The sequence below is a fragment of the Onychomys torridus genome, chromosome 12 (assembly GCF_903995425.1).
Source record: "Onychomys torridus chromosome 12, mOncTor1.1, whole genome shotgun sequence".
Taxonomy (NCBI): domain Eukaryota; kingdom Metazoa; phylum Chordata; class Mammalia; order Rodentia; family Cricetidae; genus Onychomys; species Onychomys torridus.
The window spans coordinates 14,336,044-14,357,940 of record NC_050454.1 but is presented as its reverse complement, the minus strand read 5'-3'; the positions used below and the strand labels follow the sequence as shown (position 1 = coordinate 14,357,940).

Here is a 21,897-nt window from a genome sequence, read left to right as displayed (position 1 = left end):
CATTTAAGACAAGGAACAATGCTGGGCAGGGGGATTTTACTCCTCATTGTAAAGGAAGTCACTTAACTATGACACAGAGCATCCAAGTGAGCCAAAGTCCAATATCTTTGGAAGAGACAAATCTAAGTTCAAGTCTCTACTTTGCTCCAACTGTGGAGCCCTGTGGGAGTCCCTCCTTTCAACCCTTGGGAAGTGGAGCTGAACCTGCTTGGCATGGCTGTTGCTGGGTCTTTCTACACAGTTATGTGCTTGGCACATAAAGGAAACTAATGAGACTCAAAATTATGATTCACGGGGCAGGATTAGCCAGCTACATTCCTCCTCTTTTATACTTGGTAGTAAGGCCACATAACTGTTACAGAGACTAGTATTTCATAGCAAGTGGTTAAAAAATCCTGCATCAATTAAGAATCTGCTGCTACATGCATGTTGAAATAGGCCAAGTTGTGTTGGTTGTGTGGCACACACCTGTAATCCCAGCACTTAGGGTGCTGAGGCAGGATCATGAATCTCAGGCCAGCCTGGGCTAAGTGAATGTGAGATCATTCTGAACTACATAGTGAGACTCTGCATAGTAGTTTAAGAGAGAAATGTGGCCAGAGGCTCGGGTGTTTGAACACTGGGTCCCTATTTGGTGGTACTGTTTGGAGAGGTTCTAGAACTCTGAGGAGGTGCAGCCTTCCTAGAAGAAGTACATTACAGGGGGAAGGCGCTGAGGGTGTTTAAAGCTTCTCCCCACTTTCAGGTCACTCTCAGCTTCCTGGGTGACAAGATGTGAACACCCAGCTTCCTGTTTTGGCTGCCTGCTGCCATGCTTCCCTGGCCACAATGGACTCTCTCTCTGGAACCGTAAGCCAATATCAACTCTTCTATAGGTTGCTTGTAGTCATGGTGTTTTATCACAGAGACAGAAAAGCAACCAATACATCTGGTCCCAAAACAAACAAAAGACCACAAATGCTGACGAAAATCTGTAGAAACCAGACTCCTCACAAAACTGATGTTGGAATTATAAAACGTTACAGATACTTTGGAAAAGCACTGATAAGTTTCTTAACAAATTAAACATGATAAGACCAGCTAACCCACCCCAGGTGTTAACCCAAAAGAAATAGAAGCCGATGACCATTAAAAAAAAAAAAAAGATAAGTACACACACATATCCATAGAGCTTTCTGGGAATAGACAAAAACTAGAAATAACCCAAATCCATCAGCAGGTGAATAAAAAGATAACTCTGCAATGCTAGGCCACAAAGGGAATGAGTAGATATATTTACCAGTGAGGAGAAATCACGAAATAATGGTACAGAGTCTAACAGGCCAGGCTAAAAAGAATAATGTATGGCATATATAAAATTTTAGCCAACAGATCTTCTGTGCATCGACAGCTGATTTGTGGTTGCCTAGGGGAGATTCAGGAAGGAGAAATGATGGGGGGTATAAATGACATGTTCTTTAGCTTATTGACTGCTGGGGGCCACACCTGCCAAAGCACCCACGTGGAGGGGAGGGCAGAGGACACTCTGTGGGAGTCGGTTCTCTCCTTCTACCATTTAAGTGAGACCTCGGATCAAACTCAGGTTGTCAGCCTTGGTGGCAAACACCTTTACCGGATGAGCTATCTCACCAGCCTGATATTATCTTGGATTTGACAATGGTTTCTTGAGTATATATGCATGCCATTTTTTTTTTTTCAAATGGGGTCAGGTATGGTGGAACATATGTGTAATCCTAGCACTCAGGAGGCTGAGGCAGGAGGATTCTAAGTTTGAAGTCCGTCTGGGTTACCTGTATGAGACTGTTTCAAAAACAAAATAAAAAGTGTGCTAGACTATATACGTTCAATGTATGGTTTATATATGTTAACTATACTTCAACATAGTTATTTTAAAATATATAATATAAAATAAAAATTATTTTAAAGATAGATTTTTTTTTTAAAGGCTTGTTCTGCTCAGAGTGTAGTTTACATACACAGCAGCATTCCAAGGACATGCCAATGGCTGGGAGTGGCTAGGAATGTCACACATCAACACTTTTCCTTGGTGGCAACAGCATGCTTGAAGTTAGGTACTGGTAGATCGGGGTCCAGCCCCACATCTGCTTCATCTTACCCGTGAGACCTCGAGTGAGGTACTGATTTTTTTTTGTTATTGTTTTTGTTTTTGTTTTTTGAGATAGGGTTTCTCTGTGTAGTTTTGGTGCTTGTCCCAGATCTTGCTCTATAGACCAGGCTGGCCTTGAACTCACAGAGATCCACCTGGCTCGGTACTGAATTTTTGACAATATTAGCTTGCTCATCTATAAGGGAAAGATAATTACTACTGATAAAACACAGCTGTTGAAAGGATTAAACAAAATGACACATGGGGCACCCAGCCGTGTACCTGCAAAATGTGGTAAATAGGCTGTAATTGGTACTCACTGCCAGCCACCACTATTTCTACGGAGCCAAAAACTCCCACCTATGTTTCAAACTCAGAAGTCCACCCCCCCACCCTCCTACCCCCGCTTCAAGAATAGAGCATGGCACGTGATTTTTATCTCTTTTTTGCTTATTTACATTTCCTAATTTTTATGTTGAATGTTTTCTTTATTAAAAAGATCTTCTAAAGGGTCTGTCATTTAGCTAAACCTTTCTGCATGTCTGAGTAAAATCAACATGTAAACAAAACTGATGTCATTAAACAGATCGAGGTCAGCCCTCGGATGAAAATGTCAAGGGTGGGCGGAGCGGAAGCGCACTGGACTCTGGCAAGAAACCCGGCACCCAGCCAGGACTGCGGTTCACTTGGCTTCTGTTAGTTAGATCTGTATCTAATTCACAGCCAGCCCTCTTTCAATTTTCAACCTCTCAGTCCACTCAATTAGGTGACCTCTTTAGTCACTGAGAGACAAGCAACAGGACTCCTCACCTGTCCCTACAATGTGCTGCAGCTCCAGAAGGATGGTGTTCAGCCAGTAGCCTCTTCTCCATCCTAAACCTCAAGCTTCCTGCCCTTTGCTCTGATCTCACTGTCCCCAAGGAAGGCAGGCTCCTCCCTCCTTGAGAAAACATAGCCCCGTAAATCCCACCCTCTCTGGAAAATGTCCCATCAGCCGGTCCTTCCCCAGTTCCTTCCCACGTGGTTAAAAATATACTCGTAGCCCAGTGATCATAACCCTTCCGTGACCCCCACTTCTCCACTGGCTTCTTATGCCTCATCTCTCTTAAATGTTGCCTCTGTTTCCTCGCTTAGTTCCCCATAATCTGACCTCTCTCAGCCGTCCATAAAAAGGAGAAGTAGGGATTGAGAGTGGGGACCAGCCCTTCCCAGTCTAAGAAAATAAACAAAAGCTGGCTACTCCCCAAGGTGCAGACAGACTTGCTGGCTTATTCATCTCCAACAGCTGGCCCCAGAGAGCCTGAGGCCTGGGAGAAAAGACTGGGGAGCAGGGGCCTTGGTTTCTGTATTTTGAGGACACAGGTCTCTAGCCTGCGGGGGCATTCTGGTTTCTTGAGGATGGAAGGAGTCACTCAGTGGCTACAATGTCTGGCAAAGGAAAACTGTCCCTCAAACAACAAAGAATAGCTTCTACCCTCCTGTTCCTAGCTCTCCTGACAACCCACCCCCACCCCACTCCCGCCCCGCCCCGCCCCCAAGAGTAAAGTAGCTATACAGGCAACCAGTGGGAGGCATGGAGAGATTTGCTAGACACCAGTTCAAAGCAAGCTGTGCTTAGCAAATAAAATTAGTGTGTTTGGGAGAGGTCATGGTCATGGTGGCCAGTCAGAGCTTAGAAGGTGCTGATGAGATCTGTAGAAGACAGGTTCAGGCCAGCTAGGGCAAGTCCAAACCACCAGGGAGTGACCGCATAGACAAGTCACTTGGAGGCTAGGGAAGTCGCTTAGTGGCAGAGCACCAGCCTAGCACACATGTGGCCCTGGGTTCAATCCAAAGTACTGAAGAGGGGTGGGGAGAAAGGAAGGAGGGGAGGGAGAGGGAAGGGAGCTGGGGGAGGAAAACGATCTCTTTCTTTGTGTGTGTGTGTGTGTGTGTGTGTGTGTGTGTGTGTGTGTGTGTGTGTGTTTTAGAGACAGGGTCTCAGTATGTAACCCTGGCTGTCCTAGAACTCACTATGTAGATCAAGCTGGCCTCGAACTCACAGAGATCAGCCTGCCTCTGCCTCCTGAGTGCTGGGATTAAAGGTGTGTGCCACTACACTTGAGAAAAACAGTTTCTCATGGGCTGGGGAAATAGTTCAGTGGTACAGCACATGCCTCATAGGCCCAGGCCCTGGGTTCAATTCCAAGTACAACACAAATACAACAGTTAAGACAGCATATGCCCAAGGCTCTCCAGGCCCATTTTGTAGTGAGTGATTTATATACAGGGACCACACAGAGCATGGTAAGTCAGAGGGGGCATACTCAAGGATGTGTATTTACTGAAATACATAAAGAACCCCAGTGAGTCTCAGCCAGCCTCTCTCTGCTGTAGGAATCTTTTCTCTGGCATTTGCCAATGGGCTCAGAGCCCACACCCACTCACTGCCTCATCAGGCAGCTGCTCTGGCACCGAGCAGCAATCCTTGTTAGAAATTCTTCCCTATCAGAAACCCTGGGACTGCAAGCAGCTTCCCCATGGCTACTCATGCGTCCTCTCTAGCTAGAAGGACTCTTCCCCCTATGATAGGTGAAGTCAGTTACACACTTCTCACAGTATCTCCCCTCAGAGGACACTGTTTCCAGGTTCAGCACCATCCACCCACCCATCTCTGCTCTCTGTCAACATTTTTAAAAAGTTTTTATTTTACATGTATGTGTAACTACCTGAGCATGTGTACCTCAAGCATGCAGTACCTGCATAGATCACAAGAGGGGGTCAGATCCCCTGGAACTAGAGTTACAGACAGCTGTGAGCTTCTATGTGGGTCAGGAGCTGAACCAGGGTCCTCTCCAAAGGCAGGAAGCTTTTAACCCCTGGGCCATCTCTATAGCCCCTCTATACATTTAAGACACCAAAGGCAGTCCACAGAATGTGTTATGAACCACACAGAGGAAAGAAAGGCTGGGACAGAGGCCTGCAGACCTCTGATTGGGCCCTGAGTACATGGCTTATGTCAGATGCATCTTCCAATGGGCTCACAGTAAACTCAAGGTCCCCCCAGATCCATTCTGTAATATTTATCTATATATATAAGGACCACACAGACAGAGCATGGCAAGTCAGAGGCAAATTCCTGTGCAGAATTTGGAGAGGGACTGGGAATCTGAAAGGCGGCCATGTGCCTCCGGTCTTAGGCCATGTGCCTCTGTGGTGATATATTGTGTGCTCTAATAAACTTGTTGAAAGATCAGAGAAGCAGAGCAAGCCACAGCCAACCTCACCTTGCCAATTCTTCAGCCAACCCCATTTCCTCAGCCTGAAAGCCTGAGTCCTCACCCAAAAGGGTCTCAGCTGAACTGCCTTATTTCCTGTTTCCTCATGCCTTATTTACCTGCCATCACTTCCTGGGATTAAAGGTGTGTGTGCTTCCCAGTACTGGGATTAAAGGTGTGTGCCACCACTGCCTGGCTCTGTTTCCAGTGTGGCCTTAAACTCAGAGATCCAGACGGATATCTACCTCGAGTGATGAGATTGAAGGTGTATGCCACCACTGCCTGACCTCTATGTCTAATCTAGGGGCCAGCTCTGTACTCTGATCCCTAGGCAAGTTTATTAGGGTACATAATATATCACCACATACCTCTACATTGGTTAGCTCACTGCCCTGGCTCACTTGTGCAGACCACAACACAACACTCTTATGGAAAGCTGCTCAAATGTGGTCCCAGAATAGAGAGGCCCATCAGCTTCAGTGAGGACAGAATTACCCAGTTTTCCAATCTCAAGATCATTCCTCCAACCATGAAGAGGTCCTTAAGCTGGAAGTCAATACTGCCCCATAGTCCTAGCTATCACTTTAGAATCATGTACCTTAAACTTCCCCTTTGCTAAAAAAGATCCATTCTGCAAATGGCAGTGTCTGACCATGGCTAGGAACAGAACTGGTAGGTCTGAGACACCTTCAAAACTGGGGCAAGTAAGGAAGAACTCAAAGCATCCCCCATTTTAGGAAAGCTAGGGACAAGCTCCATCAGTTTGCTGACCTTAGGACCACCCAGTGGAAATCCCAAGTATTCTCAGTCACAGGCCAACCGTGTCTGATACAAAGGAAAGTCACGGAGTGTAGCCATCTTAGTTGCCCCACAGGATTGTGGGTAATCACAACAGTGCCTTTTAGGCCAGGGCTATGCTCTCTTTGGAAGCTCACTTCTCTGCTCTTGTGTGATTTCAAAGACAGCACAGGCTCTAATGTCAAGGTTAAGTACATTTAAGGCATGCACAAGGATCCATCAGCTGGCTCCAGCTCTGACATTTCTACCTATGGCAATTTGGAGACCTTATTCAACATTATTAGGCTTGTCACCGTGGGAGACAGTACAACCACTTTCAAGGGAAAGAGTGAAATAAACCCATGTAACTTGGTGCAGTCTGGGGCAAGTAAAAGGCCCAAGTGAACTTTTGGGGGAGGAAGGCTGTCATACATCATTGGGTTCTAAGAGGCCAGTTTGTCCAGCTGCACCTTAGACACTTGCTCTCAAAGTGTCTTCCAAGTAGAGTTAATTAAGTTCACAGAGGCAGATCTGAGGCCACCTCAACCTCGAACCCTTCACGGTACTTCCTGTGCACACAGTGAGTCCTCAACAAACTTTCAGATTATCAACGGAGCACTGTATATTTCCAGAAGGGGCTGAGAGGAAGAGGGGACAGGTGCTGGGGAGGAGGGAGGGAGGAAGAGAGGGAAGAGAGGGAGTTGACCGGTTTGGACAGTAACAGATTCCACAGCAGATCCAAACTTGAGGACCAAAGAGCCTTAATTCCAACATGGCCCGCAGGGAAATCAGGCTTTCATTGTGGGACTGACTGGCTTCCTGAAGGACCAGCCACACTGATATTCGGGATTGTTTCCATCACTCTCTAACAATAAACATGTTCTCCTTAGGAGTTTGTTTTTCCTGCTTCTAACCATACTTTGCAATGAAATATACTTGAGGGAAAAAATCTGCTCTGTGGTTACATTTCATGAGGCCACAGTGTAGATTTTCTTTCCTTGGGGGAAGGAGCCGCCTGTGACTCAGGGTCTAAACATTCACCTCAAATCCAAACTCCCAAAGAGCACAGCAGGGTGTCTCTGGTGCAGGGTTGGAGCAGAATGGAAGCTGGGCTGAAGGCACTGTAGGATGTTGAGCCCCATAGATTTTCCACTTGGGGGGATCAAGGATACAGCTCAGTGGTAGCTCCCTTGCCTGGGCAATCAAGACCCTTGGTTTGATTTCCAGCACTACATGAAGTAAATGAATAAATAAAGCATTTGTTTTTGTAGGAGAAACACCAATAGGCAAATAATGATAGACAAATAGCAATAATTTCATAGGGGTCAGTGAAATGCTTATATATATAGGATGTTTAATTTACCCTCAATTAGATTCTCCAACTCAAATAAAATAGTAGCTGGGCATGATGGTACATGCTTTTAATGCCAGTGCTTGGGAGCTATGAGTTAAGAGGCCAGCCTGGTCTACATAGTGAGTTCCAGACCAACTAGGGAAATCAGTCTTTAAAACACACACATATGGGGGTTGGGGATTTAGCTCAGTGGTAGAGCGCTTGCCTAGCAAGCACAAGGCCCTGGGTTCAGTCCTCAGCTCCGGGAAAACACACACACACACACACACACACACACACACACACACACACACACACACCCCTGAGCATAGGGGCCTTCTCTCAGTTCCTTTACTTTTCTCTCCACCAGAACAGCTACTGAGTTGAAAGTATTGTAAATACACAGTTCTAACAGCTCCACTTCAGAGGGCAGGTGCTTCACACTAGGGATGCCATGGAGGCAGCAGAGCTTGGTGGGAAGGTGGACGAACAAGGATCTGGCTATTTCTGAGCTTCCTTCAGAAGCACAGAGGCACCTCTGAGCACAAAGCATTGATCCCTCACCAAATGTGTGCCAAAGACCTACCCTGTGTGCCAAGCAGGGCAATGAAAACACCTTTAGTGTCTCAAAGAGGAGACACCCCATTCAAACAACAGCCAAAAATAAAATTGATAACTGGGATAGAAGGGACCAAGTACTCGGCAATGGGAGACCCTGACCCAGTGAGGGTGATCAATCAGGGAGTATACCCAGACGCACAAACAATGAAACTGATGTTTGCAACACAAACAAACCAGATTGGATGTGTAAAGAAAGGGAAAGCAATTCAGAGGGCTGGGAGGTCACGGAGCATGTTGCAAGTCCTAGGTTCAACTTCCAGTCTTCCAGTTCTGAACCACCCCCAACACATTCTCATTCATATTCTCATTCATTCATTCATTCATTCATTCATTCTCTCTCTCTCTCTCTCTCTCTCTCTCTCTCTCTCTCTCTCTCTCTGTGTGTGTGTGTCTGTCTCTCTGTATCTCTCTCTGTCTCTCTGTATCTCTCTCTGTCTCTCTGTCTCTCTCTCTGTCTCTCTGTATCTCTCTCTGTCTCTCTCTCTCTCTCTCTGTCTCTCTCTCTCTCTCTCTCTCTCTCTCTCTCTCTCTCTCTCTCTCTCTCTCTCTCTCTCTCTCTCTCTCTCTCTCTCTCTCTCATGTTTAAGAAAAGTAGGTTCAGGGAGGGATGGGGACTTTGGGGTGGGGCAGCTGTCCTGCAAGATATTGTAATGGAAAGAAGGAAGGCAGTTATTAATTTTTTAAAAATCTATAGAGTGTACAACAAACACCAGGACTGAACCCTGGTGTAAAATGCACTGTGGGGTAATGTGTCAACAATGGCTCAGGGGCTGGAACAACCAACCGCTCCATATCGATGTGGGCTATGACGGGGCAGGAGGCTGGAGCTGGGGTGGAAACAGCCTGATGCAATGAAGTCTAGTAAGAAGGAAATGAAGGCGAGCTAGGAGCGCTGGGGAGGTTGTGAAGCAAAGGCAGCCGCAGTCAAGTAAGGGACCCCGGGTGCTGTGGTTGAAATGCAGAGGCCACAGGGAAGCCGGGCAGACTGGTATACTAGCCTTTATAGAAGTAAAGCCTCAGGGACCCACAGGGCTGCCTGGACTTTCCCCTAGCTGCCTGTCCCTGCCAGGGTCAGCTGAGGGGAGCTGCCAGTATGTGGAGATGCTATCTATGACAGGGAAGGGAGTCAGGCACGCAGCTGGTTTATATAGAGGGTAATACAGCTGGTTTATATAGAGGGTAATGGAGACGAGCCCTTGCCAGTGCTGTTGGTAATGCTGAGCTATTTCCCACCCCTTGTGTGAGAATACCCAGCTGTCAGCAGGTCAACATAACCCTCAGTGCAGCAAAGCACAGGTCACAGACTTTGAAATGTCACCAAACGCATATATTAAACCATAGTTAAGGGGCCAGGGGTGATGGCTCGGACCAGTAAAAACACTAACTGCACAAGTCTGGCAACCCGATTTGATCCAGAACCCATGTCAAAAGCCTGATGTGGTGGTGCACATCTGTAATTCCGGTGCCCCCAGGGCAAGGTGGGAAATGGAAACAGCAGAATCACCCTTCGGCTTCTTTAGACCTGCCTAATGTCTTGTAGGCCATAGACCCGTGTCGTGTTTCCAAACGCTCACTGGCCCGTTAGCCTGGAGCCTGCAGCGTAGAGACAGATACAGGAAAGACCCTGACTCCATAGGGTAAAAAAGAAATTCTCTGGCCTCCCTGTGTGTGTGCTCACAATCTCTGCCTACACACACACACACACACAGAGAGAGAGAGAGACAGAGAGACAGAGAGAGAGAGAGAGACAGACAGACAGAGAGACAGAGAGAGACAGAGAGAGCCAATACTTTTAATAGTTTCCTGCAGACACTGCTGCAGAGGAAAAGCAAACAGGCTCTGGAACCCACAGCCCTGAGGCCACACTCACCACCACCACCACCACCACCCCCCCACACCACCCCGACCCGAGGCCAGGGATGCTTCCTGTTTGGGGAAGCAGGAGAGCGTGCATAGCTCCAGTCTGAATCACCCGTCATACATCAACGGGTGTAATTTTAGAATAAGAAATAAGCAACCTTAAAGACAACTTCTAGAAAGTTCTGAGGGAAACAGTAAAACTGATAAAGGGAGAAACCATAATTCTGACCCAGAAAAGGTATAAACCAATTCAGCCATAGGCTTATAAAGCATTACGGACAATGCCACGCTCCAATTCTAACCCAGTTGTGAAGACTACATTGGAAAAAGACGCCTGCATGAGAGAGCCAACTCTCAGCTGTGGACGCCATTAACTGCCTCTGAGAGCAATCAAGCATCTGGAGGGAAGCTACCACCAGTAAAAGCAGGGTCCCTGTCCTGAGTAGACTCCTAAAGAGAAGCAGGTATCCCTTTATCTTCTACAAAGAACACCTTTGCAAGAAACATACAGTATGCCTTAGAGGTAGACTTTTGTTATTGTTGTTTGAGACAGGGTTTCTCTGTGTATCTTTGGAGTCTCTCCTGGAACTCACTCTGTAGACCAAGCTGGACTTGAACTCATAGAGATCCACCTGCCTCTGCCTCCTGAGTGCTGGGATTAAAGGCAGGCACCACCACTGTTCCAGCTGAGGTAGACTTTAAAGACAGCCGCGTCATAACCCTAAGTTCCACCAGTTGATAATAAATAGTCCAACCCAGGGAAACCAGAGCAAGGAGAACCCGTGATGCTGTGAGTCAGGCCTGCTCTCAGATCCCCACCAACAGCAAAGGTGACCGGAAGCAGATGTGCGCATGTGCAACTGCAGGACAGACTGTCCAGGCAACCCTGGTCCTTAGGAGAAGCCAGCCAAGTGCACAGGACTCCTTTCTCTCTGTTACACCCAGTTTGCAGGACTAAATTGAAGAGCCTCTAATCTGGGCAAATAGGGACAGACCCCCGTGAACAAAGAGATGCTTAGGTGTTGTAACTGATAGCTGAGCAACCCCTCGAATAATAGGGAGACAGGGTCTCTGAACACAAGAATGGCCATGAGTGGTGGTCACCAAAAGTAAACAACAGCCATGGGGGTTAATTTCTTATTCTCTCCACTCTCACATTTGAAATGCTTCATAACAAAAAACAGCATATATTCATTGTAGAAACTTAGATAAATACAAAATTTTTAAAACCACCAAGAAAAATAAAAACAACATATAATTCTATAACCTAAAAAATACCACTATTATTTTGGTCTATTTCCAATATTTTCTTTCTTTGTGCACATGTGCACAGATACCACCACATTTGTGTGGAGGTCAGAGGACAGCTTGAAGGAATTGGTTCTCTCCTTCCACCATGCAGGTTCCTGGGACTGAACTCTGACCTGGCAACAGGTGCCTCTATCCACTGGGCAGTATCACCAGCCCATTTTTCTCTTATTTGCCAAATAAGATCATTCTAGCCATACTGCTTTTCAGTCTGCCTTCATTAGTGCACTCTTAATTTCTCTTAGGCATTACTCAAGTTGATAAAGATTCTATTTGGTTGTTTTTGTTGTTGTTGTTTTGTTTTTAAGACCATCTCTTTATGTAGCCCTTGCTGGTCTGGAACTCACTTTGTAGACTGGGCTGGCCTGGAACTCACAGAGATCTGCCAGCCTCTGCCTCCTAAGTGCACAACCCTGCCTGCCCCTCAAGTTGCTAATGGTATGATTTCTGCTGTCTAGTCATTCACCAAAAGCTAGCCTATGATCTATTCCTAATAGTTTTGTTCCAATAAGAAAGTCTGCAATAAACCAGGAAGGACATTTAATTATAAACTAGGCCATTTCAAATGAGAAAGAAATGTCTTAATACATGTCTAAATGTAACTCCATCGCACAGAAGTAGGGAAAAGGTAAAGAGAGAAACTGGCAGCTTGTAGACGGCATAATTCTAAACAATTATTAACTTGCCCTGTGGCAAAGGCCATGATGAAATATACGCGGTCTAAGGCTGACATGGCCCACGCAGTGCCTCTCAATCAATGACAGACAGCTCACCGGGTTCAAGCAATGAGTCCAGGAAATCTGCTAGAGCCCTCTGAAATGCCGAATTCAAAGGGTAGGCTACTCCACCCATTAGAGATGGCACAGGAGGATTATGCAGGCACAAGGGTGGACTCTGGTTTTTTTCCTCTGGACTAGATACCAACGGTCCCAGCACTTTCTGTGTTCTTCATCTAGCAGACCTACTAATGCTGGGCGTGGCCTGTAACTGGGTTTTTCTCCCGCCCACACAGCTTTTAATGACGACTTCATCCAAAAGAAAATCCACCAAATTCTCTGGGTAAGGAGGTGAGGGCTATCTTACATTTTTTTTTTTCCTGCACTATTTTTCCCCTGACAAAATATTGAATTTGGCTGAATGTCTGTGAAGACAATGCCTCTCCAATTAATATCTGAATACCAGGAGAGAGGGGAGAGAGAGAGAGAGAGAGAGAGAGAGAGAGAGAGAGAGAGAGAGAGAGAGAGAGGAGCAATCCATAAACTATTTTATGACACATGGAAGATTCAGAGATGAACACATCATAGCTGGGTTCCATCTGGCCTTCAGACTGCTAAAAAAAGAAAAGAAAAGAAAAAAAAAAAAACCAAAACACAAGGGAACTCTGAATTAGAACATGATGATAAGCCACCGTGATCTCCCACTCTGAAGGCCTTCTCAATGGCACAGCCAGAGGAACCAGGAAGGAGAGACCTGCTCTTTTCTATGTCTTTTCCCTCCCCCTTAGCCCTGTCTGTCTGCTGTCTGGGGGTTCTTATGTCAGGAATGACTACAGTGGCTTTCTTCTTATCCTCGTCAAAGGGTGTTTAGATAGGAGAGTGAGCACAAGACAAGCCCAGCAAACACACCCACAGGAACCCAAGAGCGTGGATCACCGCGGAAGCAAACAGCAGGCTCCTCCATGTGCGGCCTCGAAGCCAGGTTTTAACGTCTTCCCTCAACCTCCCAAATGTTTGAGAGTCCCAACTTCTCCACCACTGATGAACCCCCATAAGTTTTCAAAGACTCATCACCAAGAGGCTGGAGAGACGGCTCAGTGTTTAGAGCACTCTCTGCTCTTCCAGAGGACCCAGGTTCAATTCTCAGCCACTTACATGGAGGCTGGCTTCCACCTGTCTGTAACTCCAGTTCTGAAGACTCTGAGGCCCTCCTTCTTCCCACCTCCACGGGCACTGAGCATGCACACAGTATATTTACATGCATGCAGGCAAAAAACTCATACATGTAACATTTTTAAAAAATAAATAAATCTTTTAAAAGAAGAATCGCATTGCTAGTGTGGACACTCTGCTGAGCTTTCTGGAAAACTGCTAAGCTTATGGACACAGGTCAGGAGGATGAAGCAAATGGTACCGCACTCATGCTTCAGTAATGAGTTCAGAATAGTCCACCTTCTGCTGCTGCTATCAGGCTCCTTTGACAGCAGAAAGTTACTTTAACAATAAGTTGTTATCAATATTCCACTTACATACTCCTCCAAGTTGGGAACCTCTCAAAGCCCAAGTTCATTTCTGACTGGTCTATGCCCTCTCTCTGGATCCACATATCACAGAGAAACAAGGGAAACAAAATTATGGACATGCAACCAAAGACTTTGAGTGATTCTGTTTTTCAGCTTTGATTCTCCAGTAAGGTAATCTTTAAGGTTAAAAAAAAAAAAACTGAACCAAAAAAAAAAAAAAAAGCTGATGTAATGCATAAACACAGAACAGCCGTCATCTGGCAAAGACACGATCCCATTGCACAGAGCCACACCCCGCCATGGAGATCGGACAAGCTCAACTCATCCCCAGTCCAGCCGACTTGATTGCTAGAGATTTCCCCAAGGTGTGGCTGAGCGCAGCCTCTGGCGTAAGAGTGGATGGGAGCCACAATGCTTCGGTGGTTCAAAACCTGCCCCATGGAGGCTGAGACCAGATAGTTACCTTGCAGACAGCGGCCTGGAGGACAGCATCAAAGCCCCCTTCGGGGGCATCACGGTTCCGGGACACCCTCTGCTTCCTCACTTCCTCGTTGAAACTGTCGACTCTGTCTGTGAGAGGCAGCAGATGGCGAAACCCGAAGGAGGGGACGCAGTTTGGGAATAACTTGTAACTAGAGAGAGAGAAGAGAGAAGTCACTTTTCCATCACCACCTCTAAGTCTTTTCAATTCTTAATTGCATTTCATTATTTTAGTGTGCGTGTTTGTGTGCACACACATGTGCAAGTGCAAGTCAGAGAACAAACTGCAGAGATCGGCTCTCCTTCCATCTTGTGGGTCCTGGGAATCCAACCCAGGTCATCGGGCTTAGTGGCAGTCACCTCTACCCACTGAACCATCTCTCTGGCCTCATCTCTAAATATCAATCAAGTGTCCTGGCCTTCACTGCGTACCTTGAAAAACATCAATCAACGTTTACTCAGCATCTACCACCTTCTCTGAGGTAAGCATAGTGGAGAGAACAAAGATAAGTAACAGCTAGCCCTCTGAAGCGGGCACACAGCCAGACCATGGGACAGTGGCTCAAAGTGGGGGTCACAGTAGACTCTGTGGCTGGGGGGAGATCTGACAAGAGCCCTGGAAGATGCGTGGGACCTGCGGCACAACCAAGGTGGACGATGGCCAGCGAGGGCCAGCGAGGGCCACATAAGCAGGGCTCTTTGGGTAGCCAGCTCTTTCACATGTGCCTCTGCCGCAAGACAAAGGACTCACTGGCGACTACCAGGATGTGCTGGCACAAGAGCAGATGTGGAATGGAGCAGGAATTCAAAACATGATTTTGCTCCATCATTCATTCCTAACACTGCAATGCTGAAGTATCCTCTCGCCAGAGAAATCCAAATCTCTTCAAACGGGAAACCGTAAGTGAGAACTTGGAAAAGACAACGCACGTCAGAATCCTGCTAGGTTAATCTCAGGGGATCCCATTCCTAGGGGAAAGTAGTCCCCAATGACTATGACAGCATCAAGCCTGGCCAAGGACGCAGGAAGAGAGGCCTTACACGGGTTCTCGGAGAAAGGAGAGGGCAGAGTGTGGCAGCCACAGAAAAGAACACCAGCTGAGCCATGTGGAGAAAGAGACAGAGGAAGGCCAGTGTGCTGGATGCAGAGTAAAGGGGACGGACGAGGAGGACGTGGGGGGCAGTCTGGCCCACCCCTGCAGGATCTGGGACCATGTAAAGGAAGTCTTCTTTAGAAAAACAAGAGGCCTGGGAGAGAGGCTTCAGAATCCCATTCAAGCTGTGCCTGGGAAGGGAAACAGGCTTAGCAACGGCTAGAGGTCCCACCATCAATGCTGCCAAGACGGGCCTCGCCAGAACAGGTCTAGGCAGGCTCCTTCTCCTCTGCAGAGAGGCAAGCTTTGGCTGTCTAGGAGGCGGTCTTACCGCCAACAGTCACAATGCCACACAGACCTCACAAGCTGCTGGGGGACAGATCGCACCCCTGACCCCCCACCTCCACCCCCAATCCACTCTCTATTCTCTTCAGCTAAACTTCCTTTGCCCTGCCTGCTTTGAGTCTTCACAAACACCTTCAGCTTAGTCTGGTGGGCTATTTTTAAAACCACACCTCAGGCCACCCTGAGATTTTGCATAGCCTCCTCAATGTCGAGAAACAAGCGTGGACATTACATTCCTACTGGATGAAACTGAGACTCCACCCACACCTATTTGACAGCCAGACAGGCCCAAGGGGGAGGGAAACAGGTCTACAACTACATTCCGTACTTCCTCCAAGCTCCTCTCCCCTTCTGTTGTTCCGGGCCGGATTTAGAGCCTCAGGTGTGTGTTGTGACCGTTGGAGGAGAAACCGAATCACTGCTATGAGACGGGGAAACCAGGAGAGCTGTAAGAAGCACAGCCATGGCGCCTCAGTGTTTACACCTCCCTTCACACCTGCGAACAGCAGTGAGCAGATCTGCTCCTGCTGCAGAGAAATGAAGGGTTGTCTGCAGGAGAGAGAAGCCTGAACCACAGGCAATGTGCTGTAGCCCACTCAGGGACACCTCTCACTGAACACAGCTTTGCCACACAGACAATGGGAAGGCGTCACTATTTCAGCATGCCACATGGGACCAGACTTCTGGCTTAATCCTTAAGAGTTGTTCCAGAGTGGCCTGGAGATGTGTGTTTTAGAATTATTTGCCAGGAGGTTAACCCCCCCCACACACATCGTCTCTGTGCTATGCAATCCCAGTGAAGGGACATTTATCAAGTTTAAGATTATTAAGCAGGAGGATGAAAAAATAAATAAATATAGAGCTGAGGGAGAGTGTTTGCTGTGCATGTGTATGCGTGTGTACGTGTGTGCGTGCATGTGTACCTATGCATTCATGTAAAAAGTGAACCCAGAGCAGAGTGGTGGAGGCCTACACCCTTAATCCCAGCACTCAGGAGGCAGACGCAGATAGATCTCTAAATTTGGGGCCATCCCGATCTACAGAGTGAGTTCCAGAATAGCCAGAGTTACACAGAGAAACACTGTCTTGAAAAACCAGTGAATCCAGTTTGAAGACATTAGATCTAGGCAAATTCTAAAAATGATGTAATAGTCAAGACAAGGTTGTAGATGGAGTTAATATGGAAGGCACCTCTCTTACCCTGAACACAGACATTCTAGAGAAAATATAATTTTAAAAATGTAAATAGACAGCTGTAATTGAAGGCTACAAGAGAAGAGGAAACAGTTCATAAATGAATGAGCTGAAGAGGGGGAGTGGGGCCCAAGGGTTCTCTATGCATGGGGTGGAAAGAAGTCTAGGTTTGCAGCTTGTCCTAGGAGGAGCCCAGGGGAGCATGGAGCCACCTAGCTCTCCACAGGAGCTCTACATCAAGCGCAATGCTCCTAAGAGCTGCAGTAAGTACTGAGCCAGTCATGGAATCTCCAACCACCAGCCTAGAAAAGAGGCAAGGACATTTACTATCCACTGCAGGCTATGAGCAAGAGAGAAAAATCTGAGATCTAGAGAGAAGGTTCAATGGGTAAAACACACACTGCTCCTGAAGAGGCTCTGAATTCACCTGTACCTCCAGCTCTAAGGGCTCCAAAGCCTCTGGACTCCGTAGACACTACACTCTCATGCACAAACACACACCCCGACACATACAGACAAACACACACACACAAATACATAAACATGTAGTGATGCAATATTATGAAAATATCTCTTACATTCTAAGTAAGAGAATGGAACTTTCACTGGACCTCACCACCAGGTTAATAATACACCTTGAAGTCACTTAAGACAGGCTAAGATGCTTGCTGTCCTACTGTGGGCTCAGCCTATATGTCTAGCCTGCCTTTAAGAGAACAACGCAACACCCAACCTAACAGCCTTGGAGTTCCCACGTAATCAACTTTGACAACCTAAGCTAATGCACAGCTGCAACCTTAAGTTATGTCCTCTTCCAGTGCCCCTGACCCAGAGGAACGCCTGTGTCTCATTTGCTAAAAGCAGCAAATACGGAAGTTGAAAGCAATCTTATAAAAGAATATCCACCATAAATGCTGAACATCACATTTGGATATTATTTGGTAAACGGTAATATTTGTAATAATACTGTTTGTTATCTCGGTCATCTGGAATCAGTGACTTAATCTGTTGCAAAATTCTAATTTTCTGTAAAATATCTCTTCCTCTCTGGGCTTGGGCTTAGGTTCCAAAGACACGCCTAAATGAACCAAGAAGGTCGGGAAATATAGGACCCGCTACGGTGCCTCCCTCAGGAAAATGGTGAAGAAAACTGAAATCAGCCAGCACACCAAGTACACTTGCTCCTTCTGTGGCAAGACCCAGATGAAGAGACAAGCCATTGGCACCTGGCACTGTGGTTCCTGCGTGAAAACAGTGGCTGGCGGGGCCTGGACCTCCAAGACCACCTCAGCTCTCAATGAAGTCTGCCATCAGGAGGCTGAAAGGACTGAAAAGCCAGTGAAGGCTACATCTGAGACCAGGCTAGCCTGCAATAAATCGGTTAACTTACATAAAAACCTCTCATTCCTTCCCATAGGACGCTCTCTGTGCTGTTCAATAAACACAGAGCAAAGCCCTCTGTTAGGGACAGATTTACAAGACAGCCTCAGGCAAGCATACATTCAGACTCATAGGACAGACAGACAGACAGCATGAAATAGAGAATTCAAATCTGGCTCGCTCTTGGTTAAATGACACCAAGAAGTGCTTTATCTCTTTCCTTAATGGGTGACCAACTCATTGTTGGTGACTCAGAGTCTATTAATAATGAGTTCAAACCAACCACCCAACCACACGCACATGCATACATACACATAAATAAAAAAATATATGGATTACTATATACACTGTACATGCAGGTGCTGCAGGACAAAAAAAAAAAAAAAAAAGCACCAGATTCCTTGGAACCACAATTACAGGCAGTTGTGAACTGACCAACGTGGGTGCTGGGAACCAGACCCAAGTCCTCTACCAAAAAAAAAAAAAAAAAAAAAAGTCATTCTAGGCCCTAGTGATGAGAATTCACAACTTGTATGGTACAGAAACCCCTAACTGCTGTGTGGTGGTGGCCAGCATTTAATCCCAGCACTTGGGAGGCAGAGGCAGGTAGATTTCTGCAAGTTCCAGGATAGCCAGGGATACATAGTGAGACCCTGTCTCAAAAGAAAAGAAAAGAAGAAAGCCCCAGCTGAGAAATTAACAGGGAATCCAGCCCCATTGTCAACACGGGAGGCCACTGACACAGCAGAGATTAAAAACTTCTCTATGGAAAGCCAGGACACCCAGGACATATGGTCCTCGGCGGAAAACAGCCTCTGGTGAAAACATTTCACACCACGTGAGGCGCTAACAGTCCCAAGGAATGTCAGCAAACCTCACACTCAAGAACAGAATGCTCCGAAATTCCCCAAGACAAGGACTTTCGAAACAGTCAAGAAGACAGAGGAATGATAACCAAAAGCCAGACAGGAAACTACTAGAAAAATTAAAAACAAACAACAAAAAAACTCAAAGTCTCAAAGTATCTAAAACACAAGAGCCTGAGAAAAGGACCAAGTAAAAATTATAGAAAGAGCCAGGCAGTGGTGGTGCATGCCTTTAATCCCAGCACTCCGGAGGCAGAGGCAGGGGGATCTCCGAGTTCAAGGTGGCCTGGTTTTCAAAGTGAGTTCTAGGACAGCCAGAGCTACACAGAGAAACCCTGTCTTGAAAAAACCAAAAGAAAGAAATAAAGAGGAGAGGAGAGAGGGAGGGAAGGAGGGAGGGAGGGAGAGAGAGAGAGACAGACAGAGAAAGAGACAGAGACAGAGAGACAGAGAGAGAGAGAGAGAGAGAAAGAAAGAAAGAAAGAAAGAAAGAAAGAGAAGAAAGAAAGAGAAGAAAGAAGGAAGGAAGGAAGGAAGGAAGGAAGGAAGGAAGGAAAGAAAGCAGTTAAGGAGGTCAAAAACATTTCAGTACACAGATTAAACTGAAGAAAAAATTGTAACCTGGAAGGATTTTCTATTCTGTAGCTTGGGAGGGAGTTATATAAGGAAAAGTAAGAAACATGACATTTAGATATTAGAAGATCCAGCTGACACCTATTAGTGGATGAACACGGAGGCAGGAGAGAGGAGGAAACACTCACAGAGACACTGTTAGAACCTTCCAGACTCAGATGACACAGCCCTCGACGCTCTGAACACTGTAAACAACGTCACCCCAGCAGAGCCAGTCAAGAGCATGTGACAGAGCCTGGTTAGATGAACGGAGCATGTCACCCCAGGCACCAAATGCCAGAAGGCAGTGGAATGACACTTTCGGCGACAAAGGAAACACACTCGGAGGGTACAAACACATAGACAGTGATGGGGATGTTTTTATACATCCATGTTTTCACATGAATGTATCTCGATGCCAGCTCAATCAAAGAAAAAAAAGTCCCTCAACTGTCGACCAAATATGGGATATCTGTGAGTATCAGCATTTCCTAGTGATGCTCCTGTGACTCAGAATAGTTATTACACTGGTCTTTAATCAGATGCTTATGTTACTTCTTTCTCCCCATGGCAAGCCTGGCATGTCTTCCCATTTAGTGTTCCTGGTGGATTCTATCCTGAGTGGAGAAAACCTAGAAATTCTGGTTATTGTGGCTAACTGCTTTTTAGACGTCAGTAACTAACTCATGGGGCCTTTAAAACAGAAAAGCAAACAGCATGTGCATTGTCTCAGACCTGGTGTGGGACAGCTAGATTACATGACCTGGCTTGTGCTGTTCCTCTCAAGTTGCAAAGGGGGACTCTCCAGGGAGACCGGGGACCCCAGAGTGGGAAGCTCAGCCTGCTCCCCAGAGCCTCAGCGTCTTTCCTGGTACTTCCTGGCTTACAAAAGAGAGATTTACATGACTTAGATTTGAGGTTTCCTTCCTAACACCCTTTCTTCCCTGATTTCCTGTCTCAGGAACAGCTTTTCAGAGTGCTGTCAAGAACTGGACTGTCTGCCACTGTATCTGCCTGGAGGGCTTCATGTCGGAACTCTGAATAGCTGTGTGCAATGGCCTTGCCTATTGGGATGCTAAGCACCCAAACTGGTCCTTGATCCTCTGCCAGCTCCCAGTCCAGCATCTCTGCGGGTGCAGACACACCCTGTCTGAGAGTCAGAGCCCAATCAGGGCAGGGACGGAGAGGAGAGGGAGGACTCACTGTTCTAATGTTTTGATTCTCATGCTGCTGCTCCCAGTAAGAAGCAAAACTCCAACAGTGTGGGGTGAGGACAGCTGAAAGGGCCTTAGAGACCAGATCCACTAATCACAACCTTGATTATGTAGCTTATGGCTACCTGTGGCCCTGACGAAGCTACATCCAGCAAATGATGACTAGCATCTCTCTCTCTCTCTCTCTCTCTCTCTCTCTCTCTCTCTCTCTCTCTCTCTTTTTTAAGATTTATTTATTTATTATGTGTACAGTGTTCTGTCTGCACATATCCCCGCAGGCCAGAAGAGGGCACCAGATTTCACTACAGATGGTTGTGAGCCACCATGTGGTTGCTGGGAATTGAACTCAGGACCTCTGGAAGAGCAAGCAGTGCTCTTAACCCCTGAGCCATCTCTCCAGCCCTCCACTTTTTTTTTTTTAAGAGTTATTTATTGATTATGTATACAGTGTTCTGTCTGCATGTATCCCTGCAGGCCAGAAGAGGATGCCAGATCTCATTACAGATGGCTGTGACCCACCATGTGGATGCTGGGAACTTGAACTCAGGACCTCAGGAAGAGCAGTCAGTGCTCTTAACCTCTGAGCCATCTCTCCAGCCCCGCCTAGCATCTCTTTATGCTTAAGGGACTTTGAATACATGTATCTTTAAACCTGTATCTTTAAACCTGTTTATCTTACTGAGTTTTTTTTTTCCTTCCTTTTTCTGTTTTTTTTTTTTTTTTTTTTTTTTTTTTTTTTTGAGACAGGGTTTCTCTGTGTAGCCCTAGCTATCCCGGAACTCACTCTGTAGACTAGGCTGGCCTTGAACTCAGAGATCTGCTGGGATTAAAGGTACTCGTCACCACGCCTGGCTTAGTTTACTGTTTTTCAATCTTTGGGTTGGTTTCTGACCCCTGAGGAAGATCTAGGTCAGCATGGAGAAGAAAATTAATAGGACTGGGGGACTCAGAACACAGGCTGCTGGGAAATCACCACCTCACCCAACCACCAATCTAGCTTAAAGCACAATTAGCTCCAGGGTCTTCAAAACAACATTTTGGAAGTGATACCTCAACATGGAAGAGGCCTGGATCCGTGAAGGAGAGGTGCCAGGCATCAGCACAGCTCAGCCCTCCTCAGACTTTGTACCAATGAGGACACCTTTGCAGAAATTTAGCCGTGGAGATTTGGGGACTGTTACTCTAGACTAGGCAAACACAGTGGGCTTGT

General features: G+C 46.6%; 1 protein-coding gene across 1 annotated transcript in view; it reads right to left on the bottom strand.

The window, feature by feature from the left end:
• The window catches only part of Itgb5 (integrin subunit beta 5), a 100,089-nt gene that overhangs the window by 53,124 nt on the left and 25,068 nt on the right, over positions 1-21,897 (bottom strand). Inside the window, exon 4 of the mRNA XM_036203878.1 lies at positions 13,966-14,134. Coding sequence (XP_036059771.1) covers positions 13,966-14,134 — 169 coding nt within the window. The remainder of the gene's footprint in view (positions 1-13,965; positions 14,135-21,897) is intronic.